Below are 14,847 nucleotides of genomic sequence, written 5' to 3'. Positions count from 1 at the left end.
TTTCCTTGTGTAATGATCAAACCAGGGTACTTAGCATATCCATAGCCTCAAACATTTATAATTTCTCTGTGATGAGAATATTTAAAATTCTCTTCACTATTTTGAAATATACAGTTTAATATTATTAACTATGTTCATCTTACTGTGCAATAGAACATTAGAACTTATTAATCCTTTCAATTGATGAATAGACAGTTTTGGATCAAGAATAATATTGAAAGTGAAAGAATTTATGAAGTAATTTGATTATTTTTATTTAAAATATTTTGAAATTGAATATATAGCTTCCAAATTTATTACAATATTATTTTTTAATTTCCACAATTAAAAAAATTTACATATTCTTAGGAAAGAAAATGCTATTGGTCTAAAATAGTTGCCTTATCTTTGTTTTAATCAAGAAACAAATTCATTTAAAGGGAAAAATTGCAAACTTTAATTTAAAATCATCTTATATATTGAGTATTTTTTTTAAATTATTCTGGGTACATGCTAGGTGTATATATTAATTTTTTGTTGTTAATTGATACTAAACTTTACAAATGCCAGAAACTATCAGAATGATATATTTGTCAGTATAACCAAAAATATATGTTATATCTATATAAATTTGTTTTATATAATCCATTTATTTTTCTTGATCCATATGTTTTACCTGCAGGCGATTTGACAGATCTGTTGAGAAATGGCGGCGTTTTCATTATGATATAAAGATATTTAATCAATGGCTAACAGAAGCTGAACAGTTTCTCAGAAAGACACAAATTCCTGAGAATTGGGAACATGCTAAATACAAGTGGTATCTTAAGGTAAGTTTTTGATTTGTTTTTCCTAAATTGTATTTATCTTCACTACATCTGGTCTGTTTAACTTCTTTAAGTTCAAGTTGTGAAAGATGATGGAAATTACCACTTTAGACTTTTGTCGTCATCATTATACATACTAGAAAGAAAATTATCATAATGATAACATTAGGGAAGTGTGCTATGGCCTTTTTGTGTCAAGATGAGAGAGTTTGCCTGGACAGAACTGGTTTATCTGACAAACTGCAAAGTGTCATTGAATTTGTGACAAAGAGAAGCATCTTAACAGCAAGGTGTTTTGTGGCTTTGGGGCAGTGTGTATTTTTGCTTTATGTTGAAACCTTTCCAGAAGAAGAACTTGCGATATACTTAGCAATAATGAAGTTGCTAGAAATATCCTTCATGATAAAATTATAGTTATGTTTCTCTAGGGAGAATTTGTGGTGATATAGCAATATTTCTAAATATTCTATTGACAAAATGCCTTCTGAAGTAGTCCAGAGGCCAAAACAATGCAGAGTTAAGTGGTGATACTTAATGACTTTTTTATGGTTTATTTTAATAGAGATGCAACATATGGATGATAACCAGTGTATGATTTAATTTCAACTTGTTGTGTCTTGAATGTGCAGGTAAAGATAAATTAGATCGTCAAGAATATAATTTGGTTGCTAAAATATATAGTTTGGGCATAAGAAACATTATGTTTATTACACAAAGGTTTAATTATTTTTGTGTCATTTTGAGCTCAAATTGTTCATGTTGCAATAGTCAATCAAATGGATTTGAATTGTAGCCAATTTTTAATGCCAGAAAATACTGGTTAAGACAGATGAGGGCAAAAAACACCCAGTAGTTTATTAAATAGTTTAGATATTTCCCAATTCTGCATTCACAAAAGCAATACCACATTTGACTTTAGTAGTATCCATTCTCAAATATGTTTCCATAGTGAATATGCCTTTTTATTTAAGGAGTTAAGCATTTAAACACCTATGTATATAATAAGCTATTTTTAAAATCTTGCATAATTATACATAATCAAACTTATATGCACATCAGCATTGACATTTGTATATAGAGGAAATTTATGGATTCCCAGTCTGCTTTAATACAGAAGATACACTTTTTAAATAGCACTGAAGTGAATTTTGAACTAATATGGCATAATGGGGTCTCTGCCTAAGAGGCAGAAATATATTAGAGTTATATAAAATGTTTTGGAGGAGATATAGAAACGCCTTGCAATTGTTAATGATACCCAGCACGAGGTAGTTATGTATTTTGATCTATATTTTTATTATAAAATTAGTGGTTATTGTGAAAAAAAATCAAGTAACATAGAATTTATAAAAGTCCTTCCATTCTACTCTTTGGAAGATAGTTGTTCACTATGGATTTTGGAACGTGTTTCAGGTTGGGTTTCTTGGAAAGTCATTGTAAAATGGAGATTTGTATGTAGAAGGTTTATCAGGGAGTGCTTTTATGATCAAGTAATTTGTTTTGACTTAACTTGGGGTAGTTTTCTTCATATTTCTTGTTCTTGAAATCAGTTAAGCTCTTGAATCTGTGTATTTAATATTTCATCAAATTTAGAGACATTTCAGCCATACTTTTTAAAAAATGGGACTCCATTTGCATATTTATTAGGCTCCTTAAAGCTGCCCCACTACTCATTGATGTTATGTTCATTTTCGTTTTAGTCTTTTTTCTCTATAATTCATTTTATATAACCTTTATTGTCGAATTGACTAATCTTTTTCAAAGTCTAATCTATGACTAATCCCATGTAGTATATATTTTTAACATCAGATATTTTCATCTCTTAGAAGTATAATTTGGGTCTTTTTTTTTTTTTTTCTTCCATGTGTCTACTCAACATGCTCAGTCTTTTATCTACTTTCTTGCTGGTATGGAATACAGATAAAATAACTGTTAGAATATTCTTCTCTACTAATTTTATCATCTGTATCTACTCCAGGTTAATTTAAATTGATTTATTTTTCTCCTCATTAAGGGTGTTATTTTACTGCTTCTTTGGATGACTGGTAATTTTTGATTGTAAGCCAGACACTGTGAATTTAACTTGTTAAGTGCTTGATACTTCAAATAAATTAAAATATATTGAAATACATATTCTTAACCCTTGTTCTAGAATCCAGTTAATTTACTTAGAAACAATTTGATCTTTTGAGAATTTTCCTATTATACTTTGTTAGCTATGACCAGAACAGTATAAGTTTAGGGCTACTATTTCCCCACTATTGAGACAAAACCCTTCTGAGTGCTCTCTCTGTTGCCCTATGAATGATAACATTTTTCACTGGGGCTAGTGGGAACAGGTGGTTTTCCTAGCCACATGTAAGCTCTCATGATTGTTCCCTTTAATTCTTTTGCATAGTTCTTTCCTTAGCTTTGAGTGGTTTTCTCACATACATGAACTAATCAAGGTTCAGCTGAAGAATAAAATAAAGCTTTCTGGAGATCTGTAGAATTTTCTCTGTGTATATATCTCCTCTGTGGTATTTTACCTGCGATCGTTAGTCAACCTTGGGCTGCTGAAACTCTTAGTTTCATCTTGTAACACAAGAAAGCTTCCTGGCAGGGATCACTGTCCTTCAATGTCTGATGCTCAATGTGTTGAAAACCATTGTAGTATGTATTTTGCCTGTTTTTTATTTAAGTGTTTCACGCAGGAGGTTAAGTCTGGCCTCCTTTACTCCAACTTGGCAACAAGTCCATAACAAACTATTTTGATGTAATTTGATCTGTTAATACATTATCATTACACAATTTTGAAGATATATCATAATTTTAAATTTCTAGAGACTGTCTAATGGTCCTCATTTCTTAACAATATGGTTTAGTTGAAATTGATGAACATTTTATCACAACTTTCCTCCTCAATTGAAGATTTTTTTTTTTCTTGAGATGGAGTTTTCCTCTTATCACCCAGGCTGGAGTGCAATAGCATGATCTCAGCTCACTGCAACCTCTGACTCCAGGCTTCAGGCAATTCTCCTGCCTCAGCATCCCTTGTAGCTGGGATTACAGGCCCCCACCAGCATCCTGGACTAATTTTTGTATTTTTAGTAGAGATGGGGTTTCACCATGCTGGTCAGGCTGGTCTTGAACTCCAACCTCAGGTGATCTGCCCATCTCAGCCTCCCAGCGTGCTGGGATTACAGGCATGAGCCACTGTGCCTGACCAATGGGAGAGTTTTTACACTTGATCTTAGCCAAAAGGCCGAGAAGTGATGGGAGAATTTTTTAAAAGCTATTTTATTTACTCTATTTCTTTCTCAAGCTATAGATGAAATAAGAAAAATCATTCTAGATGTCCAAGGAAAATTCTTTCAGAAAAGAGCTGTGATTGATATCACAAAACCCCCAAACAGTTATTTCTTTCCTGGTTATTTTATGTCCAAAATCATGCATATGAATATGTGCACACATACATGCATACACGTGTGTACACACATACATGTACACACACATAATACGTCTTAGGTTATCTTTCAATTGTAATTGTCTTAAACTGGGTCAAGTAAACCCTGTAAGACACTGTCATCAATAAGGCAAATCAAAGCTTTGGTAATTTCATCTCTCTTGGCCTTTGTTGATTGATTAATAATGAATAGCATAATGAGTTTAAATATTTACTATAATATTATTTTAGAAAACAGGATGTAGACAGTGTCTGTTAGCAGACAATTGTTTGGCATGAGCCAGTAATGGTTACTGTGAAAAAAATCAACCAAGCAGCACATATACTAAGCAAATAACGAAGAAGCACAATGGAGCTTGAAGCCTCATATGTATAATTTTCCGGAAAGAAACAATTTTGAGATATGAAATAAATAGGTATGTGTTGTAAACTTGTTCATATATACTTCTATCAAATCACATCATATTTTTTTCACTTAGAAAAGAGAAGTTAGTGTTTTAACTGAGACTTAGTGTTGTCATTCAGAATATAGTGACTGCCAATAACAGCAGAAAGATAGTCTGGTTCTGTGCACTGTATTATTTTTTTCTCTGTCACAAGTAAATGACAAAATTAAATATATGAATTAGTGCTGTTTGAAGATATTGCAAAGCACTATACCACACCACTATGAAGAACCTCTCTAAAAAAATCACACTTTTACCCGAGAAAATATCAATCATGTTATATGCCACTCAAATTGGTTTATTAATAAAGTCATTTAATGATATCATCATCTCTTAATTTATTCATTAAACAACCAGTAATTGAGTGCATATACAAAGTTTTATCATCCACTAAAATAGCGACAACCCACATTAGGCTCTAATAGTTTAAAAGCGTGGTTAAGAGGTTCAGCACAGTACTCAGAAAGCTTGGATTCAAATCCCAGCTCCTTTAGCTTAATAGTTGTAGAATCTTGTGAAAATATCTTAATACTTTTCATATCTCTGCTTTCTCTTCTCTAAAATAGAAATATGAATGAGATGTGTATAAAGCCACTTGAAATAGCATCTTTCACAAAGTACTCATTAAATGTAAGCTCCTGTTATAACTAATCACTCATCATAAATGATTAGTTCATATCAATACAAACTAAAATTTATTTACTGAATTATTGTCTCTAAACATCCACAATGCAGAAAAACCAACCTGGAAATTTCATAAAACTTCATTTTTATGTAGTATAATTTCTTCTCAAAGCATAGCTCTTGGATTAGGAATTGAGGAAAATTCCAATTCAGCCAAATGAATCTGTTTCAGATAGCTGACACTTCTGCCTACTCATTTTCTTAGTAACAAGAAGAAATGTTAATGGGAGTTTTCAAAGGAAAAGCTGAACACCATGAAGGAAAGTGACACAAATAATGTTAGCTCATATAGTGACAGAGTGAATTTATGTGCCATCAAGTACCTTCAGTGAAAATAGGAAAGTAGAAATTATAAAGGGTCCTAACATTTAAATCTAGCATGTTCTTATAGACTAGGAAATAAAAAATTTTTTAACATGGGCTATAATTGAATGAGATGGAAAGTTTTTGTAGTTGTCATTAGAAACAGTAACCATCACCATTAGATTCAGTATTTAAACCAGCTGAATTTTTTTATTACTGGAAATGGCATCTGTTTTATGAAGTAATTCTGCTGAATGAACAATATTAAAACTGACCAGGATTTTCTAAAGAATATTGTCATGGATATACAAGCATGAGGCCCTAAAGTCTTAAGGTATTCCACTTGAGAGAGACCTCAAGACATAAATAGTCGTGGTATTGTTTAGATGCAGTCTTTTAGGCTTTATATCAACAAATCTTAAGCAAACATGGGGAGTGAAATATCAATGTGTTATTTTGACATTAATAAACTGCTGTTTTTAGCAAAAAAAAAATTGTCTTGTTAAAGTTAAGCCAATTGGTTGTTTACTTTGTGATATAGTAATAAACATTCATCATGGTTGAGCATACAGAAATATGGATTACATATGTCATATTTTAATTTTCACATGGTCCCACCATCAAATCTTTAAAAAAGTATAGTTTAAAGTCATATTCTATTTAAGAAATTTACACTCTTTTCTCAAATGTGAAATGTTCAGAGAGAATGGAAAATTACCTATAAAGCATGTAGTTATAACATGGGAACCCTGCTGTGATCTCTCAGATGAGGAACAAAAGGGGAAAGAAAGAGAGCACTTGTGCTTTGGAGTTGAGGAGAGAAGGCAAAAAAAGAGTACAGAAATGTCAAAGACAAGTTTAGCTGCTCTTCAGCTCTGCCTTACCATGGTTATTAGCGATTGAAGAAAATTCCAAAGCACTTTTTAAAAGACCCAATTCTGAAGAGTTTAGATTCACAGAGCACAATGGAGTTGGAGTGACTCCTGCTCAAAAGTTTGAGACAGGCAAGTCCATGAAAAGACTGTCTTCCTCTTAATGGAAATACCCAGATTTTCTTATTCTTCTTGCCCTGCTTTCAGCACTTGCAGCACAGAAAGCCCTTATATAACAGGTACTGCCATTGAAAGGACATTGACTTGTACAAAAACGATGACTGCTGAATACATGTGCATAGGTCACTGACAGTATCTGCTACAGAGAATGAGTTTTTGTATTTTTTAGTACAATAATTTTACTGTATTTTATTGTATATACCTAATTGGTAATCTACTCCCTCTAAGAACTCTATAGGAGATAAATGGATGTATATTAATACAGATTGAATTAAAGGATATCTAGAAAAAGTCATATGATATTTTAAAAAATCAGATACAAGTATATTTTCTATATAGTCAATTTTTACAGTGTTGATTTCACCAGCTGTTTGATGAGTTTGACCGCTTCTTAACAGCCGCACTGCTGAGATTCAAATGCTGATAGAAACTTTGATGGAAAAATCACTTGAGTAAATATTTCTACCATCTGTTGCCCTTCACTGGGACCCTAATGTTAAGAATAATTCATACCATTGCTTGTCCTTTATATTTCCCGAGCAGTAATAAAATTTCATAAGATTTTGTTTTGTGGTCGCAAAGCTATCCTGGTTTCTGTAACTAGAAGACGTACACTAGCATAAGGGAATCAGCAGGAAAATTTACTGCTAAGAGAATTTGTCTCTAGTTACTTACTTTAAGGTTACAGCAATGTATAAGTGTGGGAATACATTTTAAAATGAGCTTTTCAAAGTTATTAGCTGGTAGTGGCATGAGAGTTAAGTCTCTTAATACAGTTAAATTGTTGGGCAAGTCATCCTTGTGTAAATATTGCTAGCCTTTTATTGCTGCTTAGAAACTCCTCTGCAACTTTTTGGCTCCCATACATCTTTTCAGAAGTGGTAAATAACAGATTTACTGGGAGTTTGGTACTGTGTTGAAATTCAGAGAGGGGCCTTAAATCCTTGCCCATCAAGTGTGTCTTTCAGAAATGAGTATATTAAAATAATTAGATAATTTTTCAGATTTTTGGCTGGGTGAGGTGGCTCAAGCCTGTAATCCCAGCACTTTGGGAGGCTCAAGCAGGTGGATCACAAGGTCAAGAGATTGAGACCATCCTGGTCAACATGGTGAAATCCCATCTCTACTAAAAATACAAAAATTAGCTGAGTGTGGTGGCATGCACCTGTAGTCCCAGCTACTTGGGAGGCTGAGACAGGATAATTGCTTGAACCTGGGAGGTGAAGGTTGCAGTGAGCAGAGATCGCACCACTGCCTTCCAGCCTGATGACCAAAAAAAAAAGGAGATGACAGATTTTGATACTTTATTGGAAAGAAGCAATAATGAAAAACACAACTTACTATAATAACCAAAGTAGTAAAGAACTGCTTAAAATGCATGATAGACATGTCATCCCTAAGGGAATCCCATTCTTAGAGCATGAGATTATCAAGAGTAAGATCCTATAAAAAACAAGAAGCATACTGATTGCAGATTCTAAATTGGATAAAAAAAAAAAAAAAAAAAACTGCTCACATCATTATGGAAGCAATGGGAAACAGAAATTGTTGTTTAATGAAATGTAAGATTAAAGTTAATGGAAGTAATTTTCATGAAATAATATTTTGCAAGGAGGATGTTCGAGCTATACTGATCTTGGTGTTTTTTCTCACATACCTTCTAACTATTCACTCGAATGCTTGTTTCTACCTTAAAACTTGCTTTTCTATCTACCAAAGGGCTCTACCCTATCTCCAGTTTCTCACCATGTCCCAATCTACTCCCTCTCAGAATATTTGTACGCTTTCTTTCATATATACTTGTGCTCCAATTTTGTCTTCACAGATGTGCCTTTTGTAACTCCCCCATCTTAAAGAAAATACAGACATACACACACATGCACACACACAAAATTGATCTCTTTCTGAGAGAGCTGCTTAACTTTCTTCATAACACTGTCACTTGCTGAAACTGTAGTATGTGTTTGCATGTTTATTATCTATCTTTTCCATTAGAATGAAAACGTTTTGGGTACTTTGTCTTTCTTGATCACCAATATACCTCAGTACATAGAAAAAATTATTAATATATTGAAAATGTAATATTCAGTAGAATGAATAAATAAATTTAAAAATCGTATTTTTATTGTATTAGCTGAGACAAATGATCCCCACGTTTGTCTTTCTGCCTTTTCATAGCCAAGACATTCTCTTTTACATCAGGCTTCCTTCACCTCTTCTGTGTACAGAGTACTTAAAATTCTCACATTTTCTGATAATTTAACAATATAATGGCACCATTCTCTTACCCACTGGAACATATGTTAAATACAAAAATCCACGTAATGAACATTTAGTGTGAACCTACTGTGTGCAAAGCAGATACTACTTACCACTAGGAATACAGAGCTGACTTAAAGCCCCTTTTCTCTTTATGAGCTCACAGTCTCATGAGTTCAACATCTTAAGGCAAAACATCTAAAGCAAAGTGCATTAAGTAAATACTCCAGAAAGTACTGGATCTGGCCTAGGACGAATGGCGGATTGTCTTTCCAGCTATTATTTTTTGTGCCCCCTAATTGACAGTCCTTTATTATACCTCTGGCACACCTAGTCTCACTTGGGAAAACATGACTTTGGGAATCAGAAGCAGTCTCTGCTGCTTATAAATGAGGAACTCTAATGGATACATACTGTCATTAGATAAACTCTGCTTCTAGCCTGGCTCCTTTTGAAAAGAAGGTTGAGTCCCCTTGGAGAGCCTGCAGAACATAACCATTTGCATGTAATGAACAGTTTGTAATACTTTGAGATTGATGTGCAATTTCTATTTGACAAGAGAAAAACAATTAGGATCAAGTGTGGTCATATATCCCGGAATACCAATGTTGTTTTCACACTCTAAGTGTTGTTGGATCATTATATGAGTTTCATAATTTTGTCCTGTTGTACCCACGTTTGCATTTCCATTCAGTCTTAATTTATTATACCCTATTAAAAGTTTTTTTGGTAATTTGTTCTTATTGCTACTCAGACATTAAAATGTCTGCAGGCTGTGAAAATGAATAAATTTAATGTGGCAGCATAGTTCTCCAAATCCTGGCTTTACAACTAATAGTACAGGCTTATATTGTATTGTAAATCCTAGTTAACATGGATTTATTTGAAAATCCAATTTTACTGCTAATTTTAAATAACATACTTTTCAAACATTTTATCCTTGAATTTCTTTTTTTTAATAATTTATGGCTGTCGTATGTATTTACAAAAGGACAATATATGTACTTTTAAATACTAATAACAGATTGCTGAAACAACTGTAAGTTTATAACAATGCAATTGTTAAAAAATAAACTGTGCAGCCTGGTTTAATGGAGGTTTATGAACATATGATTAAGATATATGCTACAATGGGAAAATTCATTCAACTGATAGTTTATAGGAATTTTCAAATTTAATCTTATATACAGGGCTATCCTTTGAAGAATGGTCAGGGCAATTTAACCCCACTACAAGACCACCCAAGATAATTTCATTGAAAAGTGGCTGAACTATTGAGATCTTTTATAGTCTCATTGGGATAGCATTAGGAACAGAAATTTTGAAATAGAATTGTAATGATGTTCAGAAAATATAAGTAGGTGACTCTCTTAATACATTTTGTTCTGCTGTAACAAAGTACCTAAGACTGGGTAATAATTTATAATGAAGAAAAATGTATTGGCTCACAGTTCTGGAGACTAGGAAGCCCTACATCAAAGTGTCAGCCTCCAGCGAGGGTCTTCTTGATAAGTCATCACGTGATAGATGATTAGAGGGCAAGAAAGATCAAAACGGGACTGAACTCCCACTTTTATAAGGGAAGCAAACCCACTCGTGAGGGTAGAGCCCTCAATCCTAATCACCTCTTAAAGGTTCCACCCCATAATACTGTCAAAATGGCAATTAAATGTCAACATTAGTTTTGGAGGGAAAAACATCCAAACCATAGCAGTGAAACTGATCACTACTACTATTACAAGGAACAGGGCTTGGGAGGCTACCCTAGTTGTTGCACCCAAGAGATGAATCTTCTTCCATGATTACCTTTATCTTTGTTTTTTACTTTATTAAAATACTGAGTTTTATTTCACATGTATATTTTTGTCTCCCTACCATTTCTATGTCTGACTACTACTACTAGTATGTCCTATTGTAACATTCCATACCTACTTAAAACCAAGCAAAAGGTAGAGTTCCATATTTAAAAACTAAACAGGCATTTTGGACAACACATTCTTGGCAACGAAACCTGGACAACATTTATCAAACATGGCAGGGAAAGTTCTCCCTCCGCATTATAAAAAGAACAGCCAGATATCAACTGTTACAGCAATGAAATAAAATATAAAATTTTTAACAAATTGTTTAAACTGTTTTCTTGAAGAGACTTCCTCCACTGCCATAGATTTGAACAGCCTCCTGGTCAGCCATGTAGAAGCAATTCTTTACATAATTGATGAACTTCGCTTCTACTTTGGAAAGAGTACCACCTTTTTTAAATTTATATATTTTAAGTTCTGGGTTACCTGTGCAGATCATGCAGGATTGTTACATAGGTATACACATGCCATGGAGGTTTGCTGCATCCATCCCACAGACACCTACATTAGGTGTTTCTCCTAATGTTATCCCTCCCCTATCTCCCTACCCCCTGCTATCCCTCCTCTAGTCCCCCCAACCCCCAGCAGACCCCAATGTGTGATGCCTCTATGTCCATGTGAGAACCACCTTTTTCTATACTTGCTTGCATTTTTGCTTTAATGACTTCTACAGAACTAGGTCCTTTTGGTGTTTTCAAGGTGTTTCTTATTTTTTTGAAGGATTCTTGTCCTTTTTTTCTTGGTGTTGATGGTTTTGAGTCTTTTCCATTCTGATTTGACTTTTGCGCATTTTTGGCTGGAGTATCCTGTATGGATTTCTTCACTGGCACTTTTTCTTCAGTTTCCTCCTCCTCTTCATCATCATTATATCATTGTCATCTTCATCAGCAGCAAGTTTTACTTTTTCTGTCTGGAACCTTGCTACCACCTCCAGGGGCAGATCGCTTTCCAGATATCCTTAAGAGTTTCACATCCTCCTCATCTTCATGTGTTCTGACTCTGCATCTTCCTCCTTGGGTACTAAGTGCTGTCCACTAATATGCACTGGCCCGGAAACACACTTCAACTGTAAGACCACTGGTGGTGTTATTTCAAAGCCCTCAAGGGAAACCATTTACTATGCAGACATTTTCAAAATTGCCAATGTTACTTTAATTGAACTGCCTTCATAATTCATTGCCTCTACTTCAACAATGTGTAGTTCATCCCTTGCACCAACCCCCAAACTGATCATTCTTAAAGATAACTGGTGCTCATTTTCATCATTATCCACCTTAAAATGATAATCTTTGTTGGCGTTTAGTTCACAACTGACAAGATAGTTCTGGGATCTCAAGGGGCTCATGTCCATGTCCATCGAATCTTCCATTGGGTGGTGGCACATGCTTAGGTGGGAGAGAAGGCAGATGGAGATAAACAGCTACTGCTCAAGAGAACAGCTACACAGGTTGGAATCACACCAGGGAGATTACCTTTATCTTAGAGCACCTGGACATCTTGTGTCCTTTGACACTTCCCTACATTTTACCCAACTTTTAAAATCATCACATTTATTCAGCAAACTTTTAGTTTTGGGGCTGCTCTGTGTCAGACTCTGTGCTAGATGCTCAGGATATTGAAACCGATACAATCCTAATCTATTCACAAATAATCCAAAATTTGCTGAAATTGATGGGCATTTAAATAATTGAAACATCTAAGTGGTATAATTAGCAGATGAACATTTAAGCCATAAAAATAGCACCTAATAGGTATAATGCAGGTCAGTACACCATGGAGTGAGTCAGAGAAGAGGCAACCCAAAAAGTAACTAGCTAGAAGAATTGGGAAAGCTTCACAGAGAGAGTGATAGGAAAATAAGTAAGAGATGTATAAATACATGAAAATGAGAAAATGTAGAAAAGTGATTATGTCAGAAAAACTTGTAATATGATCATGACGATATGAGAGGCACTTTTGGTAAGAGTGTGGATTCATGGAAAGAAGTGGCAAAAAATAATGCTGAGGATATTTTTAATTTTATTGTTGGTTTTGTTTTGCTTATTTCATTTTTATATCTAGTATGATAGTGTTTTCCAACCTGTGAATCATAAACTCAATTTGTGGATCACCACAAGACTTTGTTTTTCAGTGAAACAAAATAGAAAATATCAGCATTCATCATAAATAGATGTTTCATCGATTTTTTTTGTTTTAATTGTGTGTGTGTGTGTGTGTGTGTGTGTGTGTGTGTGTGTGTGTGTTGGGGGGAGGTTTGGATGTTTATTACCTCAGAACCTCATATTGAAATGTGGTTTCCAGTGTTGGAGGTGGGGCCTGATAGGTGTGATTAGATCATGTGGGTGAATCCTTCATGAATAGCTTAGCCCTATTCCTTTAGTGAGAAGTTAGTTCATGCGAGGTCTGGTTGTTTAAAAGAGTCTGAAACCTCAACCCCGATCTCATTCCTGCTCTCCCCTTTGCCTTCCACCATGGTTGTGAAATTTCTGAGGCCCTCACCAGAAGTAAATGCAAGTGGCATGATTCCTGTACATCCTGTGGAATCATAAGTCAAAAGAAAATCCCTTTTCTTTTTAAAGTACCCAGTTTCAGTATTTCCTTAGAGCAATGCAAGGTCTAACACAGTACGTATATGTATGTGTGTGTTGTGTTATTTCTGGTCAAGTGTCATAAGGTCATAATATGGTGAGTGTAAGGAAGTATAAGTTTTAGAAAAATAAGAATCCAGTTCAGAAAATTAATAATTTGAGATGTTACAAAATCAACTTTACAAAAATATGCACAGAAATACATAATACAAGATTTATTTAATTGCAATAGTTTATAACATTGGCTTAGTGCCTTGCTTGTGCATGCTGTTTAAAAACTACCAGGATTATTACTTCATGTGATTTTGAAATACTCCCAGCAAGATAGGTGGAAAAGTATTCTTATAAATCTTACACAAAAATTTCAGAAAGGTTAAATGCCTTATCCCAAATCATAAAGCTAATAAGTGAAGACAGACTCGAATTCAAACACTATATATGTGTGTGTGTGTGTGTGTGTGTGTGTGTTTATTTACTGTTCATCAGCTAGAAGTTAGAAATATTAAGCCAAAAACATTAACTCATGGCTCTGCCTAGTACGTTTTGAGGAAACGAATAAAAAGAATAATACCATTCACTACAGGACAAGGTCTTCCTAGGAGACCTGAAGTATAGTTAGTGATGAAAATGAAACTTCTTTTATTCATAAAATGGTATTTAGTGATGAGTGTAACTCTAATTAAAATTATTCTATGTTGTCATCAGTAAAGTTGAGACATAATGTATTTATTAATATGATTATAACTTGACCCATAGTGTATTAAAATAAGGATGTTAAAAGGAGGTATTATTGGCAATGATGTTAGGGTTGTTGATGATAATAAGAGTGGTTATAACATAACAAGGCACTTTATATTTTAAAAAGTACCTTCAATTGCATTGTTACTCTCATGTTAATCTGTTGAAATATGGATTTGGGGGATTCTATAACACTCTAAGACATAGGTTACTGAGGTGACAGAAGAAATTAGCAAGCAGCTTTCACATGGAGGACATGAGCATTGGATTGTGTGAAGCAAGGGCTGATGTTCTCTAAGAAAGCATCTTGGTTTCCACAGGGCAGAAGCCCTTAGAATATCATAGCCAAGGATTTAGCAATTGCCTCCCATAAGAGAAAACCCTACCATAAGACATGGTTCCCTACAGGCAAATCTGTTTTCTCTTAAAATTACTGTTCCATGAATATCAGCCTTCTTTGGCTCATTCAACATAGTTTTCTTAAGTTTCAGGACAGTGCTGCAGACCAAGACTTTCAACATTGAGGAAAATAATACTGTGCAGTGACCCTACCTCAGTCAGGGAGGCCGATGCCTGCCTTCATTTGAGGGAATAAGGAATCAATCAATTTTCCAACACTCAAGGAAGCCAGTCTAGTGCAGGGAGAGATAGATACATAAACCTC

General features: G+C 34.2%; 1 protein-coding gene across 11 annotated transcripts in view; it reads left to right on the top strand.

The window, feature by feature from the left end:
* The window catches only part of DMD (dystrophin), a 2,654,855-nt gene that overhangs the window by 1,520,447 nt on the left and 1,119,561 nt on the right, over positions 1-14,847 (top strand). For all 11 annotated transcript variants that reach the window (XM_074391460.1, XM_074391464.1, XM_074391461.1 and 8 more), the window contains one exon: positions 662-809. In XM_074391460.1, coding sequence (XP_074247561.1) covers positions 662-809 — 148 coding nt within the window. The remainder of the gene's footprint in view (positions 1-661; positions 810-14,847) is intronic.

This window comes from Saimiri boliviensis, chromosome X (assembly GCF_048565385.1).
Source record: "Saimiri boliviensis isolate mSaiBol1 chromosome X, mSaiBol1.pri, whole genome shotgun sequence".
Classification (NCBI taxonomy): domain Eukaryota; kingdom Metazoa; phylum Chordata; class Mammalia; order Primates; family Cebidae; genus Saimiri; species Saimiri boliviensis.
The sequence above is the reverse complement of the archived record's forward strand: the minus strand, read 5'-3'. Positions and strand labels throughout refer to the sequence as shown.